This window comes from Aythya ferina (assembly GCF_964211825.1).
Source record: "Aythya ferina genome assembly, chromosome: 13".
NCBI classification, from domain to species: domain Eukaryota; kingdom Metazoa; phylum Chordata; class Aves; order Anseriformes; family Anatidae; genus Aythya; species Aythya ferina.
This window is the reverse complement of record NC_140311.1, coordinates 14,448,367-14,471,457: the sequence shown is the minus strand read 5'-3', so window position 1 is coordinate 14,471,457 and position 23,091 is coordinate 14,448,367. Positions and strand designations below refer to the sequence as shown.

Here is a 23,091-nt window from a genome sequence, read left to right as displayed (position 1 = left end):
GCTGAGGGGGTCAGCTGGTGGTGATGACGAGGAGTTATCGGCCTTCGTCCCCACGACCCCCCGAAGACCACCACCAGGAGAGGAGACAGTGCGCAAGTGCAGCCAGGAGGAGCTCATGGAAATGACTCCTTGGAGCTCATTTTAATACGGAGCGGAGCTAGGTTATGAACGTGTATAGGCGCGTTGGGAAACTTTGTGCACGTGTACCTCTTTGCTGCATAGAACCAGGGCAAGTTGCCCCGTCAGGCAGGCACGATTTTGGTGGGCCTACCCCCGTGCTGCCCAGCGCTGAATAAACCTTACGAACCAATAAACATACCCACTTTACAATCCTACTGCCTGTGGAGTCTGTTTTCCGCAAGTCAGCATTACGTTAGAGTTGTGGCAAAAAAGGCTGGTTTGTGCAGGCACCTTTTCCGAGCCGCATGAAGCGGGGACGGTGCAGCCTCCACACACCCAGTTTGTGCTCAGCCTGGCCAATACTGCACGGGGCGAGTTCAGTGCACGGGACCAAGTTGTCCAAGGCAGTTGTGGATGCCCCCTCCCTGGAAGCGCTCAAGGTCAGGCTGGATGGGAATTTGAGCAACCTGATGTAGTGCATCTCGTGTCCTTGCCCGTGGCAGGGGTTCAGAATTAAGGCCTCTTCCAACCCAAACCATCTTGAAGGCCTCTTCCAACCCAAACCGTTCGGTGAGTCTACAGCGTGTTTGGTGACGGAAGCCAGGAGTTGTCAGCGTTATGCTTTGTGTTAGGATTGCTTCGTTATTGTGTTAAAGAATCCTAACTTTTGCTGGCGTCAAGTCAAAGAAAAACACCCCTCAGTCTCTTAGAGAAGCCTTCTCTTTAGCCTGCCTTTATCACCGCAGGTAGAGAGCTGCTGCCTTTTTCTGCACTGGTTCTTTGACGTGACATCTTTACATGAGGGACAGGTATCCGATCGGAAGGTGAAACCGAAGCAGAAGCTTCGGAAATTTCCACTTCTCCGAGTGCTTCACCAACGCCTCGCGTTGCAGAGGAAGGAGAAGATTATGGCAAAGGTGTCGTTTTCTACCTCAGGGACAAAGTTGTGGTGGGAATTGTGTTATGGAATATCTTCAACAGGATGCCTATGGCTCGCGAGGTCAGTACAGGACTAGTATGCTGAACAGGGGGACTGTTGCTTTCAGCTTGCTTAGATCTGGGATTTGCTTGTCGAAAAACCAATCTGCCAAATGAAGCGAAATGAGACTGACTGAATGCAGATGAACTTCTGTAATGAAATGTCAAGTCTGGCAGATGAAAGCAGAGCAGTGGATATCGTCTTCGTGGACTTCAGGAAGGTCTTTGACACCGTGTCCCATTACGATCCTCAGGTACTAGTTATGTTGGACTTCTCAGGCCACCATTCTTTCTGATACCAGAACTCGAAGGTAAGGGATTGGAAATCCAACGACGTGATGATCTTAAAAGAGAAAAGAGGTCAGGAGATACATCCCTAGCTTCCGGAAGTAACCAGAAACGGGGTACAGATGAGCGGCCTCCAGAGAGAATCACCCAACGTTATGGGCCAGCCGCTTGGAAGCCGAAGGAGGTGGTTGCAGGAGCTCGGCAGGTAAGATACATGTGCAACCTAAATCGAATCATAAGGTGGCAGGCAGTATTTGAAACCGTCACCGACCAAACCGCCAAGGTTCCTGACTTGCTCGCTGATCAAGCCACCCAGATGCGATGCGAGCTGCAATAATGCTACGTCTCACGGTCCTCGATTACGTACCAGCACGAGGAGGAGGTGCCTATGGACAAAGCCAAATGATGCAAGCTGCTGTCTTCAAATCGATGACAACAGGAAAGTCACTGAAGAAATTACAAAAGGGAATTAGAAAAGTAGCTCGCGTCCAGACCTGGAAGGTCTTGAACCTGGAAGGGAACATCTGGTCCTGGCTCCCAGGAGCAGCACGGGTGAAACAGTATTTGATTTGTTACTGGGATCCATCTTCTTAAGGATGATGCCTTGTTTAATCTCTTTTCTGAGGAAGTTAATTTGAAGGCTTCAGTCGTAAAGTCTCTGAAGATAGTAACTCTCAAGGGGCCAACAGGAAAGATTCTGCTAGGAAGCCAGGATCCCCAGGATCTACCAGATGAACGGGACTTGCTCGTAATGGAGTAAAACGCAAAAAAACCCACGCCAGAGAGCAGAAAGAAAAGAGGAAGGAATTGTAAGCAAGAGTATGGGTGTGCAAAAGGAGGGACGTTGCACCCCCATGCTGGGTCTCGAACCCGTGACAAGGTCAGGGTTATGCGAGCGCCTCGAGCCGGTGAGCCACCGCCGCCTCCTCGGGGGGAGGGGCTCCGGCTGGCCCCAAGAGCTGAGTGGCCGCTGGGGCGCTGGGGGGCGGGGCTATGCAAATGAAGCGCGGCCGGGCGCGCTGAGCAGCACGGGCCGGGGGGAGCCGAGCGGAGCCGAGCGCAGCCGAGGGGAGCCGAGCGCAGCCGAGGGGGCATGGACGTGGCTAGAAATACCTGAGGGGAGGGCGGGAAGCCAGGGAGAGGAGGGGAGGGGGGGGAGAGGCTAGGAGCCTCTCCTAGCCTCTCCTAGCCTCTCAAAAACGCAAAAAAAACACACCAGAGAGCAGAAAGAAAAGAGGAAGGAATTGTAAGCAAGAGTATCTGTGTGCAAAACAGGGAGAGCGGGTCAACCCCCCAGGCAGGCCTCGAACCCGTGACCCTGATGGCTCCTGCCGCGGTAGGGCGGGGTTATGTGAGCACCTCTTGCCACTGGGCTAACACCGCCTCCACGGGAGGAGGGGCTCCGGCTGGCCCCAAGAGCTGAGAGGCCGCTGGGGCGCTCGGGGGCGGGGCTATGCAAATGAAGCGCGGCCGGGCGCGCTGAGCAGCACGAGCCGGAGGGGGCCGAGGGGAGCCGAGCGCAGCCGAGTGCAGCAGGGGGGGCCGAGGGGAGCCGAGCGCAGCCGAGGGGAGCCGAGCGCAGCCGAGGGGGCATGGACGTGGCTAGAAATACCTGAGGGGAGGGCGGGAAGCCAGGGAGAGGAGGGGAGGGGAGGGGGGGGAGAGGCTGGGAGAGGCTAGGAGAGGCTAGGAGAGGCTAGGAGAGGCTAGGAGAGGCTAGGAGAGGCTAGGAGAGGGGGGGCTTGCTCCATCGCCTTCGTGAGCTCTACAGGAAACAATCGGGATTGGTAAAGCCGGGAAGGGAAGAATGGGGGCTCGCTTCATGGCGTTAGAAAATAGATGGTGCTGAGTGTCTTTGCTTGCTGCTGTGCAAATGAACCGAAACGAGGAGTCTCGGGGCCCCTCACAGAGGACGTTTCCTGACAAAACCGGGGAACCGGTCTCAAAAAAGCAGCTGAGACCGACCCTGTGGTTTGGGCAAGAGCCGAGGAGCAGCTGAGGGGGTCAGCTGGTGGTGATGACGAGGAGTTATCGGCCTTCGTCCCCACGACCCCCCGAAGACCACCACCAGGAGAGGAGACAGTGCGCAAGTGCAGCCAGGAGGAGCTCATGGAAATGACTCCTTGGAGCTCATTTTAATACGGAGCGGAGCTAGGTTATGAACGTGTATAGGCGCGTTGGGAAACTTTGTGCACGTGTACCTCTTTGCTGCATAGAACCAGGGCAAGTTGCCCCGTCAGGCAGGCACGATTTTGGTGGGCCTACCCCCGTGCTGCCCAGCGCTGAATAAACCTTACGAACCAATAAACATACCCACTTTACAATCCTACTGCCTGTGGAGTCTGTTTTCCGCAAGTCAGCATTACGTTAGAGTTGTGGCAAAAAAGGCTGGTTTGTGCAGGCACCTTTTCCGAGCCGCATGAAGCGGGGACGGTGCAGCCTCCACACACCCAGTTTGTGCTCAGCCTGGCCAATACTGCACGGGGCGAGTTCAGTGCACGGGACCAAGTTGTCCAAGGCAGTTGTGGATGCCCCCTCCCTGGAAGCGCTCAAGGTCAGGCTGGATGGGAATTTGAGCAACCTGATGTAGTGCATCTCGTGTCCTTGCCCGTGGCAGGGGTTCAGAATTAAGGCCTCTTCCAACCCAAACCATCTTGAAGGCCTCTTCCAACCCAAACCGTTCGGTGAGTCTACAGCGTGTTTGGTGACGGAAGCCAGGAGTTGTCAGCGTTATGCTTTGTGTTAGGATTGCTTCGTTATTGTGTTAAAGAATCCTAACTTTTGCTGGCGTCAAGTCAAAGAAAAACACCCCTCAGTCTCTTAGAGAAGCCTTCTCTTTAGCCTGCCTTTATCACCGCAGGTAGAGAGCTGCTGCCTTTTTCTGCACTGGTTCTTTGACGTGACATCTTTACATGAGGGACAGGTATCCGATCGGAAGGTGAAACCGAAGCAGAAGCTTCGGAAATTTCCACTTCTCCGAGTGCTTCACCAACGCCTCGCGTTGCAGAGGAAGGAGAAGATTATGGCAAAGGTGTCGTTTTCTACCTCAGGGACAAAGTTGTGGTGGGAATTGTGTTATGGAATATCTTCAACAGGATGCCTATGGCTCGCGAGGTCAGTACAGGACTAGTATGCTGAACAGGGGGACTGTTGCTTTCAGCTTGCTTAGATCTGGGATTTGCTTGTCGAAAAACCAATCTGCCAAATGAAGCGAAATGAGACTGACTGAATGCAGATGAACTTCTGTAATGAAATGTCAAGTCTGGCAGATGAAAGCAGAGCAGTGGATATCGTCTTCGTGGACTTCAGGAAGGTCTTTGACACCGTGTCCCATTACGATCCTCAGGTACTAGTTATGTTGGACTTCTCAGGCCACCATTCTTTCTGATACCAGAACTCGAAGGTAAGGGATTGGAAATCCAACGACGTGATGATCTTAAAAGAGAAAAGAGGTCAGGAGATACATCCCTAGCTTCCGGAAGTAACCAGAAACGGGGTACAGATGAGCGGCCTCCAGAGAGAATCACCCAACGTTATGGGCCAGCCGCTTGGAAGCCGAAGGAGGTGGTTGCAGGAGCTCGGCAGGTAAGATACATGTGCAACCTAAATCGAATCATAAGGTGGCAGGCAGTATTTGAAACCGTCACCGACCAAACCGCCAAGGTTCCTGACTTGCTCGCTGATCAAGCCACCCAGATGCGATGCGAGCTGCAATAATGCTACGTCTCACGGTCCTCGATTACGTACCAGCACGAGGAGGAGGTGCCTATGGACAAAGCCAAATGATGCAAGCTGCTGTCTTCAAATCGATGACAACAGGAAAGTCACTGAAGAAATTACAAAAGGGAATTAGAAAAGTAGCTCGCGTCCAGACCTGGAAGGTCTTGAACCTGGAAGGGAACATCTGGTCCTGGCTCCCAGGAGCAGCACGGGTGAAACAGTATTTGATTTGTTACTGGGATCCATCTTCTTAAGGATGATGCCTTGTTTAATCTCTTTTCTGAGGAAGTTAATTTGAAGGCTTCAGTCGTAAAGTCTCTGAAGATAGTAACTCTCAAGGGGCCAACAGGAAAGATTCTGCTAGGAAGCCAGGATCCCCAGGATCTACCAGATGAACGGGACTTGCTCGTAATGGAGTAAAACGCAAAAAAACCCACACCAGAGAGCAGAAAGAAAAGAGGAAGGAATTGTAAGCAAGAGTATGGGTGTGCAAAAGGAGGGACGTTGCACCCCCATGCTGGGTCTCGAACCCGTGACAAGGTCAGGGTTATGCGAGCGCCTCGAGCCGGTGAGCCACCGCCGCCTCCTCGGGGGGAGGGGCTCCGGCTGGCCCCAAGAGCTGAGTGGCCGCTGGGGCGCTGGGGGGCGGGGCTATGCAAATGAAGCGCGGCCGGGCGCGCTGAGCAGCACGGGCCGGGGGGAGCCGAGCGGAGCCGAGCGCAGCCGAGGGGAGCCGAGCGGAGCCGAGCGCAGCCGAGGGGGCATGGACGTGGCTAGAAATACCTGAGGGGAGGGCGGGAAGCCAGGGAGAGGAGGGGAGGGGGGGGAGAGGCTAGGAGCCTCTCCTAGCCTCTCCTAGCCTCTCAAAAACGCAAAAAAAACACACCAGAGAGCAGAAAGAAAAGAGGAAGGAATTGTAAGCAAGAGTATCTGTGTGCAAAACAGGGAGAGCGGGTCAACCCCCCAGGCAGGCCTCGAACCCGTGACCCTGATGGCTCCTGCCGCGGTAGGGCGGGGTTATGTGAGCACCTCTTGCCACTGGGCTAACACCGCCTCCACGGGAGGAGGGGCTCCGGCTGGCCCCAAGAGCTGAGAGGCCGCTGGGGCGCTCGGGGGCGGGGCTATGCAAATGAAGCGCGGCCGGGCGCGCTGAGCAGCACGAGCCGGAGGGGGCCGAGGGGAGCCGAGCGCAGCCGAGTGCAGCAGGGGGGGCCGAGGGGAGCCGAGCGCAGCCGAGTGCAGCAGGGGGGGCCGAGGGGAGCCGAGGGGGCATGGACGTGGCTAGAAATACCTGAGGGGAGGGCGGGAAGCCAGGGAGAGGAGGGGAGGGGAGGGGGGGGAGAGGCTGGGAGAGGCTAGGAGAGGCTAGGAGAGGCTAGGAGAGGCTAGGAGAGGCTAGGAGAGGCTAGGAGAGGGGGGGCTTGCTCCATCGCCTTCGTGAGCTCTACAGGAAACAATCGGGATTGGTAAAGCCGGGAAGGGAAGAATGGGGGCTCGCTTCATGGCGTTAGAAAATAGATGGTGCTGAGTGTCTTTGCTTGCTGCTGTGCAAATGAACCGAAACGAGGAGTCTCGGGGCCCCTCACAGAGGACGTTTCCTGACAAAACCGGGGAACCGGTCTCAAAAAAGCAGCTGAGACCGACCCTGTGGTTTGGGCAAGAGCCGAGGAGCAGCTGAGGGGGTCAGCTGGTGGTGATGACGAGGAGTTATCGGCCTTCGTCCCCACGACCCCCCGAAGACCACCACCAGGAGAGGAGACAGTGCGCAAGTGCAGCCAGGAGGAGCTCATGGAAATGACTCCTTGGAGCTCATTTTAATACGGAGCGGAGCTAGGTTATGAACGTGTATAGGCGCGTTGGGAAACTTTGTGCACGTGTACCTCTTTGCTGCATAGAACCAGGGCAAGTTGCCCCGTCAGGCAGGCACGATTTTGGTGGGCCTACCCCCGTGCTGCCCAGCGCTGAATAAACCTTACGAACCAATAAACATACCCACTTTACAATCCTACTGCCTGTGGAGTCTGTTTTCCGCAAGTCAGCATTACGTTAGAGTTGTGGCAAAAAAGGCTGGTTTGTGCAGGCACCTTTTCCGAGCCGCATGAAGCGGGGACGGTGCAGCCTCCACACACCCAGTTTGTGCTCAGCCTGGCCAATACTGCACGGGGCGAGTTCAGTGCACGGGACCAAGTTGTCCAAGGCAGTTGTGGATGCCCCCTCCCTGGAAGCGCTCAAGGTCAGGCTGGATGGGAATTTGAGCAACCTGATGTAGTGCATCTCGTGTCCTTGCCCGTGGCAGGGGTTCAGAATTAAGGCCTCTTCCAACCCAAACCATCTTGAAGGCCTCTTCCAACCCAAACCGTTCGGTGAGTCTACAGCGTGTTTGGTGACGGAAGCCAGGAGTTGTCAGCGTTATGCTTTGTGTTAGGATTGCTTCGTTATTGTGTTAAAGAATCCTAACTTTTGCTGGCGTCAAGTCAAAGAAAAACACCCCTCAGTCTCTTAGAGAAGCCTTCTCTTTAGCCTGCCTTTATCACCGCAGGTAGAGAGCTGCTGCCTTTTTCTGCACTGGTTCTTTGACGTGACATCTTTACATGAGGGACAGGTATCCGATCGGAAGGTGAAACCGAAGCAGAAGCTTCGGAAATTTCCACTTCTCCGAGTGCTTCACCAACGCCTCGCGTTGCAGAGGAAGGAGAAGATTATGGCAAAGGTGTCGTTTTCTACCTCAGGGACAAAGTTGTGGTGGGAATTGTGTTATGGAATATCTTCAACAGGATGCCTATGGCTCGCGAGGTCAGTACAGGACTAGTATGCTGAACAGGGGGACTGTTGCTTTCAGCTTGCTTAGATCTGGGATTTGCTTGTCGAAAAACCAATCTGCCAAATGAAGCGAAATGAGACTGACTGAATGCAGATGAACTTCTGTAATGAAATGTCAAGTCTGGCAGATGAAAGCAGAGCAGTGGATATCGTCTTCGTGGACTTCAGGAAGGTCTTTGACACCGTGTCCCATTACGATCCTCAGGTACTAGTTATGTTGGACTTCTCAGGCCACCATTCTTTCTGATACCAGAACTCGAAGGTAAGGGATTGGAAATCCAACGACGTGATGATCTTAAAAGAGAAAAGAGGTCAGGAGATACATCCCTAGCTTCCGGAAGTAACCAGAAACGGGGTACAGATGAGCGGCCTCCAGAGAGAATCACCCAACGTTATGGGCCAGCCGCTTGGAAGCCGAAGGAGGTGGTTGCAGGAGCTCGGCAGGTAAGATACATGTGCAACCTAAATCGAATCATAAGGTGGCAGGCAGTATTTGAAACCGTCACCGACCAAACCGCCAAGGTTCCTGACTTGCTCGCTGATCAAGCCACCCAGATGCGATGCGAGCTGCAATAATGCTACGTCTCACGGTCCTCGATTACGTACCAGCACGAGGAGGAGGTGCCTATGGACAAAGCCAAATGATGCAAGCTGCTGTCTTCAAATCGATGACAACAGGAAAGTCACTGAAGAAATTACAAAAGGGAATTAGAAAAGTAGCTCGCGTCCAGACCTGGAAGGTCTTGAACCTGGAAGGGAACATCTGGTCCTGGCTCCCAGGAGCAGCACGGGTGAAACAGTATTTGATTTGTTACTGGGATCCATCTTCTTAAGGATGATGCCTTGTTTAATCTCTTTTCTGAGGAAGTTAATTTGAAGGCTTCAGTCGTAAAGTCTCTGAAGATAGTAACTCTTAAGGGGCCAACAGGAAAGATTCTGCTAGGAAGCCAGGATCCCCAGGATCTACCAGATGAAAGGGACTTGCTCGTAATGGAGTAAAACGCAAAAAAACCCACGCCAGAGAGCAGAAAGAAAAGAGGAAGGAATTGTAAGCAAGAGTATGGGTGTGCAAAAGGAAGGGCGTTGCACCCCCATGCTGCGTCTCGAACCCGTGACCTCAGGTTTCTCTTCACGTCGCGAGGTCAGGGTTATGCGAGCGCCTCGAGCCGGTGAGCCACCGCCGTACCCTCGGGGGGCGGCGCTCCGGTTGGCCCCAAGAGCTGAGTGGCCGCTGGGGCGCTGGGGGGCGGGGCTATGCAAATGAAGCGCGGCCGGGCGCGCTGAGCAGCACGGGCCGGGGGGAGCCGAGCGGAGCCGAGCGCAGCCGAGTGCAGCAGGGGGGGCCGAGGGGAGCCGAGCGCAGCCGAGGGGAGCCGAGGGGAGCCGAGGGGGCATGGACGTGGCTAGAAATACCTGAGGGGAGGGCGGGAAGCCAGGGAGAGGAGAGGAGGGGGGGGGGGGAGAGGCTGGGAGAGGCTAGGAGAGGCTAGGAGAGGCTAGGAGAGGCTAGGAGAGGCTAGGAGAGGCTAGGAGAGGCTAGGAGAGGGGGGGCTTGCTCCATCGCCTTCGTGAGCTCTACAGGAAACAATCGGGATTGGTAAAGCCGGGAAGGGAAGAATGGGGGCTCGCTTCATGGCGTTAGAAAATAGATGGTGCTGAGTGTCTTTGCTTGCTGCTGTGCAAATGAACCGAAACGAGGAGTCTCGGGGCCCCTCACAGAGGACGTTTCCTGACAAAACCGGGGAACCGGTCTCAAAAAAGCAGCTGAGACCGACCCTGTGGTTTGGGCAAGAGCCGAGGAGCAGCTGAGGGGGTCAGCTGGTGGTGATGACGAGGAGTTATCGGCCTTCGTCCCCACGACCCCCCGAAGACCACCACCAGGAGAGGAGACAGTGCGCAAGTGCAGCCAGGAGGAGCTCATGGAAATGACTCCTTGGAGCTCATTTTAATACGGAGCGGAGCTAGGTTATGAACGTGTATAGGCGCGTTGGGAAACTTTGTGCATGTGTACCTCTTTGCTGCATAGAACCAGGGCAAGTTGCCCCGTCAGGCAGGCACGATTTTGGTGGGCCTACCCCCGTGCTGCCCAGCGCTGAATAAACCTTACGAACCAATAAACATACCCACTTTACAATCCTACTGCCTGTGGAGTCTGTTTTCCGCAAGTCAGCATTACGTTAGAGTTGTGGCAAAAAAGGCTGGTTTGTGCAGGCACCTTTTCCGAGCCGCATGAAGCGGGGACGGTGCAGCCTCCACACACCCAGTTTGTGCTCAGCCTGGCCAATACTGCACGGGGCGAGTTCAGTGCACGGGACCAAGTTGTCCAAGGCAGTTGTGGATGCCCCCTCCCTGGAAGCGCTCAAGGTCAGGCTGGATGGGAATTTGAGCAACCTGATGTAGTGCATCTCGTGTCCTTGCCCGTGGCAGGGGTTCAGAATTAAGGCCTCTTCCAACCCAAACCATCTTGAAGGCCTCTTCCAACCCAAACCGTTCGGTGAGTCTACAGCGTGTTTGGTGACGGAAGCCAGGAGTTGTCAGCGTTATGCTTTGTGTTAGGATTGCTTCGTTATTGTGTTAAAGAATCCTAACTTTTGCTGGCGTCAAGTCAAAGAAAAACACCCCTCAGTCTCTTAGAGAAGCCTTCTCTTTAGCCTGCCTTTATCACCGCAGGTAGAGAGCTGCTGCCTTTTTCTGCACTGGTTCTTTGACGTGACATCTTTACATGAGGGACAGGTATCCGATCGGAAGGTGAAACCGAAGCAGAAGCTTCGGAAATTTCCACTTCTCCGAGTGCTTCACCAACGCCTCGCGTTGCAGAGGAAGGAGAAGATTATGGCAAAGGTGTCGTTTTCTACCTCAGGGACAAAGTTGTGGTGGGAATTGTGTTATGGAATATCTTCAACAGGATGCCTATGGCTCGCGAGGTCAGTACAGGACTAGTATGCTGAACAGGGGGACTGTTGCTTTCAGCTTGCTTAGATCTGGGATTTGCTTGTCGAAAAACCAATCTGCCAAATGAAGCGAAATGAGACTGACTGAATGCAGATGAACTTCTGTAATGAAATGTCAAGTCTGGCAGATGAAAGCAGAGCAGTGGATATCGTCTTCGTGGACTTCAGGAAGGTCTTTGACACCGTGTCCCATTACGATCCTCAGGTACTAGTTATGTTGGACTTCTCAGGCCACCATTCTTTCTGATACCAGAACTCGAAGGTAAGGGATTGGAAATCCAACGACGTGATGATCTTAAAAGAGAAAAGAGGTCAGGAGATACATCCCTAGCTTCCGGAAGTAACCAGAAACGGGGTACAGATGAGCGGCCTCCAGAGAGAATCACCCAACGTTATGGGCCAGCCGCTTGGAAGCCGAAGGAGGTGGTTGCAGGAGCTCGGCAGGTAAGATACATGTGCAACCTAAATCGAATCATAAGGTGGCAGGCAGTATTTGAAACCGTCACCGACCAAACCGCCAAGGTTCCTGACTTGCTCGCTGATCAAGCCACCCAGATGCGATGCGAGCTGCAATAATGCTACGTCTCACGGTCCTCGATTACGTACCAGCACGAGGAGGAGGTGCCTATGGACAAAGCCAAATGATGCAAGCTGCTGTCTTCAAATCGATGACAACAGGAAAGTCACTGAAGAAATTACAAAAGGGAATTAGAAAAGTAGCTCGCGTCCAGACCTGGAAGGTCTTGAACCTGGAAGGGAACATCTGGTCCTGGCTCCCAGGAGCAGCACGGGTGAAACAGTATTTGATTTGTTACTGGGATCCATCTTCTTAAGGATGATGCCTTGTTTAATCTCTTTTCTGAGGAAGTTAATTTGAAGGCTTCAGTCGTAAAGTCTCTGAAGATAGTAACTCTCAAGGGGCCAACAGGAAAGATTCTGCTAGGAAGCCAGGATCCCCAGGATCTACCAGATGAACGGGACTTGCTCGTAATGGAGTAAAACGCAAAAAAACCCACGCCAGAGAGCAGAAAGAAAAGAGGAAGGAATTGTAAGCAAGAGTATGGGTGTGCAAAAGGAGGGACGTTGCACCCCCATGCTGGGTCTCGAACCCGTGACAAGGTCAGGGTTATGCGAGCGCCTCGAGCCGGTGAGCCACCGCCGCCTCCTCGGGGGGAGGGGCTCCGGCTGGCCCCAAGAGCTGAGTGGCCGCTGGGGCGCTGGGGGGCGGGGCTATGCAAATGAAGCGCGGCCGGGCGCGCTGAGCAGCACGGGCCGGGGGGAGCCGAGCGGAGCCGAGCGCAGCCGAGGGGAGCCGAGCGCAGCCGAGGGGGCATGGACGTGGCTAGAAATACCTGAGGGGAGGGCGGGAAGCCAGGGAGAGGAGGGGAGGGGGGGGAGAGGCTAGGAGCCTCTCCTAGCCTCTCCTAGCCTCTCAAAAACGCAAAAAAAACACACCAGAGAGCAGAAAGAAAAGAGGAAGGAATTGTAAGCAAGAGTATCTGTGTGCAAAACAGGGAGAGCGGGTCAACCCCCCAGGCAGGCCTCGAACCCGTGACCCTGATGGCTCCTGCCGCGGTAGGGCGGGGTTATGTGAGCACCTCTTGCCACTGGGCTAACACCGCCTCCACGGGAGGAGGGGCTCCGGCTGGCCCCAAGAGCTGAGAGGCCGCTGGGGCGCTCGGGGGCGGGGCTATGCAAATGAAGCGCGGCCGGGCGCGCTGAGCAGCACGAGCCGGAGGGGGCCGAGGGGAGCCGAGCGCAGCCGAGTGCAGCAGGGGGGGCCGAGGGGAGCCGAGCGCAGCCGAGGGGAGCCGAGGGGAGCCGAGGGGGCATGGACGTGGCTAGAAATACCTGAGGGGAGGGCGGGAAGCCAGGGAGAGGAGGGGAGGGGAGGGGGGGGAGAGGCTGGGAGAGGCTGGGAGAGGCTGGGAGAGGCTGGGAGAGGCTAGGAGAGGCTAGGAGAGGCTAGGAGAGGCTAGGAGAGGCTAGGAGAGGCTAGGAGAGGGGGGGCTTGCTCCATCGCCTTCGTGAGCTCTACAGGAAACAATCGGGATTGGTAAAGCCGGGAAGGGAAGAATGGGGGCTCGCTTCATGGCGTTAGAAAATAGATGGTGCTGAGTGTCTTTGCTTGCTGCTGTGCAAATGAACCGAAACGAGGAGTCTCGGGGCCCCTCACAGAGGACGTTTCCTGACAAAACCGGGGAACCGGTCTCAAAAAAGCAGCTGAGACCGACCCTGTGGTTTGGGCAAGAGCCGAGGAGCAGCTGAGGGGGTCAGCTGGTGGTGATGACGAGGAGTTATCGGCCTTCGTCCCCACGACCCCCCGAAGACCACCACCAGGAGAGGAGACAGTGCGCAAGTGCAGCCAGGAGGAGCTCATGGAAATGACTCCTTGGAGCTCATTTTAATACGGAGCGGAGCTAGGTTATGAACGTGTATAGGCGCGTTGGGAAACTTTGTGCACGTGTACCTCTTTGCTGCATAGAACCAGGGCAAGTTGCCCCGTCAGGCAGGCACGATTTTGGTGGGCCTACCCCCGTGCTGCCCAGCGCTGAATAAACCTTACGAACCAATAAACATACCCACTTTACAATCCTACTGCCTGTGGAGTCTGTTTTCCGCAAGTCAGCATTACGTTAGAGTTGTGGCAAAAAAGGCTGGTTTGTGCAGGCACCTTTTCCGAGCCGCATGAAGCGGGGACGGTGCAGCCTCCACACATCCCGTTCGTGCTCAGCCTGGGCTATGTTATACGGGGTTGATCTGAAGCTCGGCATTTTTGCTCGTAGACCAGCATTAAATGCTGCTGACACCCCTCAGGCTGTAGGGGAAGCACTGTCTGTAGAATAACGGTGGTTCCCGTGCCGGCTTGGTGCATTTTCCCCCCAGAATTCCCTTGAGAGCTTTCTGCCCCCTTCCCTCTGTCAGACTCCGGGCACTGCTGCCCCGGCGCCACCCCGGCCGTGCTCGGTGCCGAATCTTTTCCCCCCCCATCTCCCCCGTTAGCAGCCGCCGACTCACCACGCGGCTCGCTGAGGCGCTGTGTTCCCGTCCGCCCGGAACAGCCCGGCACGGCCCGGGGGCGGCAGCGGAAGTGCCGCCGCCATGGCGCCGGTGTCTCGGTCCCGCAGCCCGCCCGCCTCCAGCCTGCAGGGCCGCGGCCGCACCTCTCGGTCTCGCTCCCGGTCCCGCTCCCGGTCCCGCAGCGTCCTGAGGCGCCGCCGGCGGAGCCGCAGCTGGTCCCGCTCCCGCAGCCCCGGCGGGCCGCGCTCCGCCGGGCACCACCACCACGGCAAGGCCTGGCCCGAGTACTACGAGAAGGAGAAGGAGGAGATCCTGCGGCAGAGGTGGGCCTCCGGCGGGCGCGGCACCCACGGCTGCTCGGTGGGGCGGCCCCCTCCCTCATTATGCCACGGCGCTCTGGCCTCTGAGGTTGCTCCTTGGTTGCTCTGTTGTTGTTTTTGTTGTGATAATAACTATTTTTCTCCGTACTGTAGTTATTTGAGCATAAATGCTAGGAAAAATAAGGCTTTAAATGCGTTTTTGTTAGGTGGAGCGCTTTAGGCTTCACGGAAGGTGTTTTGTGTTACAGGCGGCTCAACGAGAGGGAGAGGATTGGAGAGCTGGGCGCACCTGAAGTCTGGGGACTGTCACCAAAGGTTCCGGACCCTGAGTAAGGCATATTCCTTTTTTATGATACCAATTATACATCGATGTTCAGAAATGTCTTATTGCAGTGCAAATGCAGAGTGTACAGATGTGTCTTACCTCTATGCTGCTCCCATCACCACAATTGTCAGAAGGTGGTTTTTGAATTGATTTAACAAGATTTCAACATTTTTTTGTTAATAATTCCAACTTAATCATTTGCATAAGATATGGCGTATTGCAGATCGGGTAATTGCTGTGTTCTGGTTCTGAAAGCAGTTCCCATTTTGCAAATTTGCTGTTTAATGGTTTACTCTGTTGCAAAAATGGGCTCAAAATGTGCAAGCATGTGTTTGGGTATATTGTGTGCATTTGATCTTGAATTACTAAATACTACAATATAGATTTTAAATAACAAACTTTTTTTTCCTTTTTTCAGTTCTGATGAACATACACCAGTAGAAGATGAAGAGGCAAAATCTAAGAGTAGCTCTTCAGATTCCAGCTCAGAAGGTATTTTGCTTTGTTTAAACAGCTTATAGACAATCAGAAGCTACCTACAACTTGAATCTGCCGTTGTTGCTGTCAAGAAATTTACTGACTTTGATGGGTTAAAGTCAGTATGATGGGCTGCAGTTCAAATGAGAGTATTTCTTTGTGAAGATTCATAAGTACATATAGAGCTAGGTCTTCACCAGTTCTCTAACATTACCTTTCAAAAACATTCTAGAGGAGAAAAAGAAAAAGAAGAAGAAAAGAAAGAAGAAAAAGCGGAAGGCATCAAAAAGAAAACACAGAAAGAATTCTGAGGACAGCGACAGTGAGTCGGAGTCTGAGCAGAACTCCAGTGGTAAGAAAAGATGGTTTCTGTTATTGTCTGTGGCCTGAGAGCTCTCCTTGTACCCCTCCAAATGCAAAGTGACGCTTCTGGCTTTTGTTGCACACTTGCGGTGTTCTGAAATTACAGAGCTGCAGTATCAATCCAATATTCTTTTCTCTCGCCATCTTCTTGGGTTTGCAATGCCTTTAAGTGCTTGTGGTCTGGCCTTAGGAAATAGGATTTCTAAATTTAGCGTCCATTAGGCATCTCATGCCAGATGGCTCATGTCAAACAATACTGCAGGTAACTTTCTACTAGTATTTTTTCAGGATTATTTGGTACCTAAACAAATCATGTCTGAGAACCTGTGTACTAAGGCATTCTGGTGGAGGCAGTTATTTATTCACAGTGCAGTAAACTAATCCATTTTAGCTGTGGCTTATCATCTCTTTTTAATGATACGTAAACTTGTATTTTTTTTCAGATGAAGATAAAAAGAAAAGCAAAAAGAAGAAAAAGAAGCAGAGAAAGTAAGTTTTCAGTGTAACTGTATCTGCGTTTAACTAGAGGGCAGCACTACTTTCTTAGCAGGGTGACTGAGCACTCTTGTAATTAGGGCTATAAACACAATGGAATAATCTTAATCTGATGGATTGGCTTCAAATGTACAGGACCACACAGCATAAAGGGCTCTCTGCCCCGATAGGGAACCAGTTTCTAGCATTGTATGAAACACACAACAGTGGATATGTTATCTTTGTTTTCCTATCACATGTGTTCTGTCAAACACCACCAACAACCTATTTGCAGATATTCGGGCTTTCCATAGGTGGAAGTTGCCTGGAGAAACTCGTGACTTGAGTAGGATTCCTAGCACATCCTTTCCTCTTAAATTTTGTTGAATAGCATGTCTGTCTTTGACTTTGTTACAGGAAGAGGTATAAGAAAAAGAAAAGTAAAAAGAGTAGGAAGGAATCCAGTGATTCAAGTAGTGAAGATTCTGATGATGAAACGTTGCAAGGAGAAGATCTTTGGATTGAGAGATCAAGTAGGTTCATATGACTTTAAATTTAGATCAAAACTTCTTGGTGTTCTTCTTGTGATTTTCTTTTTTTTGTTCAGTGTTGCTGGCCTGATAATTGTTCTGATAACAAAGAATAGCAGGCACAATACTAATCTGTTTCACTATTTGATTGTTGCAGAAAATACAGAAGCAGATAGCTTGATTGGACCAGAAGCTCCCAAAACACATGCATCTCAAGATGACAGGCCTTTGAAGTGAGTGCTCTAATGGTACCTGGATCAAATTGAGTAAATCAAGCATGAGGATTTCTGTTCAGAAAGACTGTTATGATACTATGACTTGTATCAGAGAGATGCTGTACCAGGAACGTACTGACAGAAGTAATAGTGGTACTAGTCTTGACCCTGACCTGAATTCAAGTACAAAAGTTTTATGCTTTTTAGCATGGTTTCATAGAAGATTACTTGTTCTTTACTTTGGTAAGGTGATCTTTACTCTAATCCTCTGCAGTACTGTGACTTTATACAACTTTCATTACTGTTTAACCTGTTGTGAGCAAACTGGTTATTTAAGATGTTCTTGCTATGGGTAGCCATAAGGATGAAACAGGCAAATATGTGGGAAAGAATAGGAGAGCCCTTAAAAATGAGGCTCCAGCCAGTAGTGATCAGGGAAGCTGGATGTTTAGCTTAGGCATGCTTTTCCTATTTGAGACTGATTTTGTCTGTTTTTGTTTGTTTGTTTGTTTTTTTTAAAGCTATGGACATGCCCTTTTACCCGGTGAAGGTGCAGCAATGGCAGAATATGTAAAAGCAGGAAAACGTATACCCCGGAGAGGTGAAATTGGCTTGACCAGTGAAGAAATCGCATCGTTTGAGAGCTCTGGTTACGTAATGAGTGGCAGCAGGTATGGTTTTGATGATGGTAATATTTCAGTAAAGTTTTCCTCTGTTGGCCTGTTGGAAGGCTGCTTCCAGGCTCTATCTGAAAGCACGGAAGAGCGGGTGCTGTTTGTGTTTGCAGCAATCTATGCTAAATTCTATTTCTGTAGATAAATGGTGAGTTTTTTTAAGGGCACTTTTTCCTTAAGAATAAAAATAATTTCCAGCTAACACAGTTATAATTCTCATGTTTTTCAAATGAGGAGATGCTTGTGTCAGATGGCATAAAGGTTGTGTATTTGGACAACAGAGGTGATGTGTTGGCCCATCAGTATGGGACAAATCAGTGTGAGGGGTTGGCCATACCTTTTTTTCTACCAGTACAATTAGAGTTTCACTTACATTTTGGTGAGCTAGCAGCTGACTCTGAGAAAATGAGAATTAGGCACCCTGTTTGGTGCCTGAGAGCAGACACCCTCAAAAGCCAGCTTTTAATTCATCTGTGCTCCTTTCTGTGGAGGTTTTTGTGCAATTTGGGTTCCCTGGTCTAGGTATCTTCATTTATTATCCTCCCAAAGCCTTCAGGCTAGTTAATGGATGGAAGCTGTGGTGGGGCATCACATCCTTGTGCCCATACTGATGTAGACAATGTTCTCCTCTGCAGACATCGTCGAATGGAAGCTGTGCGTCTGCGTAAAGAGAACCAGATTTACAGCGCAGATGAAAAGAGAGCTCTGGCATCCTTCAACCAGGAGGAGAGGAGGAAAGAGAGAATAAGATCCTTGCAAGCTTTCGAGAGATGGTCTACAGAAAGACTAAGGGCAAAGAAGAAAAATAATTTCTCATTTGAACTGTGTGCCATAGATTCTACCAGGCAGCAGCTAACCTGTTCCAGTCATGATTTCAAAAAAGCTGCAAGTGCTGCAGTGCCTTCCACCCAACAGGGCCAAGCCTCAGGAATGGATTACTTGTACCAAGGAAATACAATTACTATTATCAGATGTTGCTGGAGGATTTGTTCACCGTCTGCAAGGAATCCCTGTAAATCAAAAGGCTGCGAGACAGGAACAGGCAGTGAAGGTTAGAGGTGGCAATGTTCTGTCCTCACTTGGACAAGCAGGGAGATTCCACGGGAGGGCTTTGGTATGTGCTGCTGCTAAATGCTATTTTGCATTTATTTTTACTAATGAGAGTAGATTGACCATCACAAGCAAGCTACTAGTGAGAGTAGCACAAATGAAGGAATTCCTATATTCCTGTTTATGTATTTTTCATAAGTCTTGGATTTATTTTGTTTTTCTCAGAACAGTTGTTTGTTTTGTGGTTTAGAGTACTCCTGTATATAGATGTAAATTTGTAATTTAATACAGACTGGCTTCAGTTACTTTAAAGCAAGCAGATTGTAATTGGGGTATAAAATAACAGTAACAATAATAACAGGGTCTGATCTTGAATCTCCCAAAGCCCGTGGTGAACTGCTACGTCGCTTGCTTCTTTTTTTGCTATGTTATACATAGGTATCGGAGTGGTGGGATGTGGCGATTGGAACCTGGATGTACACAGGTGATAACGAGGATGTATCTTTCAATTTACTTTTTTTTTTTTTTTTTTGGTCTACAGAAGTGTTCTAGATTAAAGCCTTATTTTAATTCCTGTGTTATTTTACTTCCGTCTGTTTCAGCAGTCTGACATGACTCTCTAAGCTCTGTACTCGGAAGCTTACTCCAAGTAATTCTATGGTGGCTACCTTTGATTCAACTGTGTATTTCCAAAAGTAACTCCCTTAGGCTTATTTTTTCTCAAATGTGTTTAAAAACAGAGTGTTTTCTAGAGGGCTTCCCCCCCACACACACTTTGTGTTGTAGTTTTGGCAGCAGAGATGTCTTGTACATTTGTACAACAAAAATAAGTCATATAATGTTTGCCCCAGAGTCTTGCAGGCCTGGCATTTGCAAACAGCATTTCTAGCCCAGCTGCCTCTTCCCATTTACACCCTGGGACCTGGTCCTCTCCCGTTGCACCCACCTATACCTGCAGGGGACTATGACTTAAAACCAGTAGCCAGGTCAGGCCGTGATTCTGCACAAGTTTAATGCTCCTTACACATCCACAAGGTAATCCACAAGCTAATAAGGAAGCACCATTTTTTCTTCGTTGTGTGTGTTTATCCTCCACAAATACCAACAGAGCGTTGATGTCTGTGAACTGGAGCTATTCATTTGAATGTGAGGCATTGCTTGAGGCTTAGTTTATTTATAATGATATCCTTAAGCCACTTTTCTCTAAATCGACAGTGTTCTGGCCTGGAGGAGGGAGTAAAAACGGTAAATAGTAAGAAAGCTGGTCTTTATTCACAGGGCATGCCTGGAGACCTGCATGCATCTATTACAAATCGATTATGTAGACGGAGATAATCATCAGGTAGCTATTTGTGTTAGAGCGAAGCTAATGATTGGCAGGGTCACTTGGCTTAACAAGACTTCGACAGCTTCCTCTACTCTGTGATATTACTGTGAAATTATTTACATCAAGCTCCCTTTTTGTTTTGGCGTGGGACAGCTTGCTAGAACCTCCCCAGTCGTGTCAGTGATGGAAAAGTAACAAAGCATACCTGAAAATCAGCCTGCTGGACTCCAGGAAGAAGAATACCTCCACCGGAAAGGTCTGCAAGAGAGGAGATACAGGGCAGAGTTTGCATTCTGAGCTTCAGGGCCGAAAAAAATCAGTCATTTTAATTAGGTGAGAGCTACTTCTTCAAAAATAACTGTGTATTTGTGCAACATTTCTGATACGGATTAGAATAGCTTTTAATTTTGGTTTAAAGCCTCTGAGTATTCTCTTGTGAAGGGAATGACTCAAAAATTACAATTGTAAATTTGTGCTAGGATAAGATCTGTGACCAGTGGCTGTGATCTGGATTGCTGGTAGGGACCCATTGCCACTAAACAGGAAAGCTAAGGTACAGAATGACTAAGCATAGGTTCTGAAGGGGGAAAAAAAAAAGAAACTACTCCATGCAATTTTATTCAATTTTTTTATCTTGAGTCACAAAATACCATTGTATGGGTGAAGATTGAACTGTGGATGTGTGGACAATGTGATTAAATAAGAATTTCAGTAGCAAGTGAAGTAGAAGTTTAAAGCAGGAGGTAAAAAGGAGAAAATGTGTTGAATACTTTGCCTTGTGAATTAGTAGACTGAAGTCATTTCTAGAATGTAATGTGTGTTTGGTAATGGAGGCAAAAATACGAAATATGATCTTGAGGATAAAATTGCTCCCTTTGGAGTGTAGTTATGGACTTTAACTCAGTGTCAATTGCTAGAGGCTAGAACTGTTTACAGCTTTTTCTCATTCAAGGTAAGTGAAACTGGAGTTTTACGGCTTTACCTGAAAGGATTGCTGTGTACCATTTCTGAATACTTACATCAGGTTTGATTTTGGAGATCTCTATAATGAAATAGACGCTTGCTGTTGCTTGCGGGATGGGTTTTCTGCGTGTTGGGATGCTCCAGAGAACTCTGTAGTGGTACATCTTGCTGTACGTCAGTTCTTCCTCACAGAGAAATTCAGACCAGTGAAGCCAGCTTTCATGAAACTCCCATGTCTGCTGAACAAACACATGGTGCTAAGATTCCCTTGGTCTGGGAGGTGTGAAAAAGAAACTGAAATGCTCTTATTTCATTTTTCACACTATTTCTGTGCCTGTGTAAGATGCCATGACCTCTTGAGTCACGAGTGGATGGAATATTCACTCACGGAAATGTATTCTTCAATCTGCTGCCGTCCTCTCTCCACTGTGAAGTCCTTGCAGGTGGTCCACTGAATATTTTTGGCAACATATTCAGCTTCTAAAACAGACAGAATGCTGAGAATTTCTTCTGGAAAAGCTCTGAAATGTTCTAAGACATAGCAAATAGAGCGAGCACACTACCTTTCTCTTTTTTCTGCAGGGCTATGAATTGTTCTGTTGCACCATGTATCACATTTGTGACGATCATATCTACTGTTTCATCAAGGGCAGCATCTTCCTTTTCCTTGTCCATTGTCTCCACCTTTAGAAAGAGAAATGTAAAAAGAGAAATGCCCCGAGACAGGGTTGGCCTTCAGAGCTGCAGGATCCATTGGACAAACTCAGGCTGGTCTGGACAGGGATATTGAAACAGCAGCAGGCCCACCTCCCCGTGTGATCCCTTGTTTCTCACACTCACCTCTGCTCAGACCTAATTTGTGCAGCTTTAAGCTGTGGAGGCTACTGTTGTTGCTTCAAAAATGCTCTTCCTGGGCTGGTGGAAGCCTGGAAGGGCGGTTACAGGGGTGGCTGAGGTGATGTTGGGGAACTCTGCAGCACTGGCAGCGTCGCTTTGCCTGTCCCTTCCTACCTGTGGGAGCCAGCAAGCCCCACGGGGCCTTCCTGGAGCTGCACCCTTACAGCCCTTGTGGTCTTGCCTTACCGCCTCCGGGAGTGTTTGTGGTGTTGTCACGGCGATCTGGTCATGGTGATCTGATCCGGACTCTTGGCATCCCACCAGAAGTACGGGCTGTGGAAATTCTTCTCCAGCAGGACAGGCTCTCAGGCAGGAAGGTGGTGCCAGCAGGGAAACACACAGACTCGTCTGGCTTTGTTGAGTCTGTTGGTCTCAGCGATTTGGGAATTGCACCTGCCTCCAGTGCTGTGCTCTGCAAAACTCAGGCTCGGGCTGCAAGGTGCTTGGGCCACGGGGCTCCTCAAAGGGTGCTGGACCACTGACTCTGACTGTAAGTCAGAGGCATTTTAGCAAAACGCAGGGGGATAAATCCCCAGCAGCTGCTCTGCCAGGACAGCAGGGGAATGTTAGAGGAATAAAGGGGCAAAGTGGAGATGCTGGTCCTTGTGGTCTGACAGGCACTTCCCTTGGCTCATTTGCATGTTCTGGATTTCTTACTGGACTTTTGCTTACTTGATTTCGTCACTTCATTAAGAAAATTGGGAAGAACTGCAACACGAGAGGCTGCTTTGAAACAGATTGGCAAAAAGGGCCCAGAGGTCCAGGAGTTGTGCCAAGAAATGCAGAAGCCTCCATGGGAAAGCTTGTTGGTAAGCTGGAAAATGGCTCAGCAGCTGATGGGGTCTTGCCCTGGAACTGCTGGAGAGGTGAGGCTCAGGACACAGACCATTGGGGAGTTCTGTGTGTGCAGTGTGAGTAAGTAAAAAACATTTATAGCATCTCGTCCAACAAAGGAAGCTTCCAGCTGCTGCTCGGGGTGTGCTCTGTTGGGTGTGCACAAGGTGTGGTGTGAAACGGAAAAAAACTCTGCTGAGCCCTGAAAGCTCCATGGGGACGGGCTGCTCTTTCTGGCTCCTCTGCCTCCTCGTTCATGCAGGCAGGACACGTCTCGCTGTAACTGCAAGGCCCTGGTATGTGAAAGGATCATAGCAATCCCTACTTAAAGCAGCCCTGCTCTGCATCTTCAGTTGTTGGTGTAGTTTGGGACTTCTCCACTTGATGGTAGGTGCTTTGAGCTTGTGTTTCACTGATTCCCAAGCTCTCCTCAGTCCTTCCAGCAGACAAGACTTTGTCAAGCTTGTCATGCAGGGGCCCAAACCGAGACTGAGGACTTCTAGAAAGCAACAGCAGCTGGAAAGCTCAATTAACTGTCTCCTCTTAGAGCCTGGCTGGTGTCCCCAGAGGTGCCAGATGGGCCTGCCCTTGCTCAGTGATACAAACTGTGACATAGAGGTCAAGGGGATGGATAGATGCTCAGGCAAATCCCAGCTAACCACTGGAGAAAGTCAGATGAAAACTGGCCTGACCTTGCTGTCATTTATGCTGTGTGAATGCAAAAGAATTCTGTGCCTCGCAAAG

The 23,091-nt window shown here is 50.7% G+C and overlaps 2 protein-coding genes and 2 long non-coding RNA genes across 5 annotated transcripts; 1 reads left to right on the top strand and 3 right to left on the bottom strand.

The window, feature by feature from the left end:
• Positions 1-6,892: 6,892 nt before the first annotated feature.
• LOC311444050 lies at positions 6,893-9,102 on the bottom strand. Its single transcript, XR_014697631.1, has 2 exons — positions 8,533-9,102; positions 6,893-8,220 (listed from the first exon to the last, which is right to left on the bottom strand). It is a non-coding gene; the product is annotated as an uncharacterized lncRNA (long non-coding RNA).
• A 1,864-nt stretch (positions 9,103-10,966) lies between these two features.
• On the bottom strand, positions 10,967-11,758 carry LOC311444047. Its single transcript, XR_014697628.1, has 2 exons — positions 11,484-11,758; positions 10,967-11,171 (listed from the first exon to the last, which is right to left on the bottom strand). It is a non-coding gene; the product is annotated as an uncharacterized lncRNA (long non-coding RNA).
• A 2,027-nt stretch (positions 11,759-13,785) lies between these two features.
• Positions 13,786-18,710, top strand: NKAP (NFKB activating protein). Its single transcript, XM_084534799.1, is given in 10 exon segments — positions 13,786-14,221; positions 14,467-14,547; positions 14,962-15,035; positions 15,253-15,372; positions 15,827-15,872; positions 16,275-16,390; positions 16,545-16,620; positions 17,124-17,273; positions 17,912-18,009; positions 18,012-18,710. Coding segments are annotated over 10 exon segments (1,077 nt in total). The 5' UTR covers positions 13,786-13,979; the 3' UTR covers positions 18,086-18,710.
• A 610-nt stretch (positions 18,711-19,320) lies between these two features.
• On the bottom strand, positions 19,321-23,084 carry AKAP14 (A-kinase anchoring protein 14). 2 transcript variants are annotated; one of them, XM_084534822.1, is made up of 7 exons: positions 21,628-23,084; positions 21,457-21,542; positions 21,180-21,300; positions 21,005-21,096; positions 20,673-20,852; positions 19,859-19,911; positions 19,321-19,550 (listed from the first exon to the last, which is right to left on the bottom strand). In XM_084534822.1, exons 3-7 carry the CDS (start codon positions 21,289-21,291, stop codon positions 19,463-19,465), a joined length of 525 nt encoding a protein of 174 aa, XP_084390948.1. In that variant the 5' UTR covers positions 21,292-21,300; positions 21,457-21,542; positions 21,628-23,084; the 3' UTR covers positions 19,321-19,462. The 2 variants fall into 2 exon arrangements, with proteins under 2 accessions (XP_084390948.1, XP_084390949.1); XM_084534823.1 differs by having other exon boundaries at positions 21,180-23,084.
• Between the last annotated feature and the right edge of the window lie 7 nt (positions 23,085-23,091).

Bases quoted from the DNA above. Each gene is read 5' to 3' on its own strand.
- AKAP14 (XM_084534823.1), bottom strand. From the start codon at position 21,291: ATGGACAAGGAAAAGGAAGATGCTGCCCTTGATGAAACAGTAGATATG. The intron at 21,097-21,179 runs GTAGTGTGCTCG...TGTCTGTTTTAG, and splicing joins CCTGCAGAAAAAAGAGAAAG to AAGCTGAATATGTTGCCAAA. The intron at 20,853-21,004 runs GTGAGTGAATAT...TTTGTTCAGCAG, and splicing joins AGATTGAAGAATACATTTCC to ACATGGGAGTTTCATGAAAG.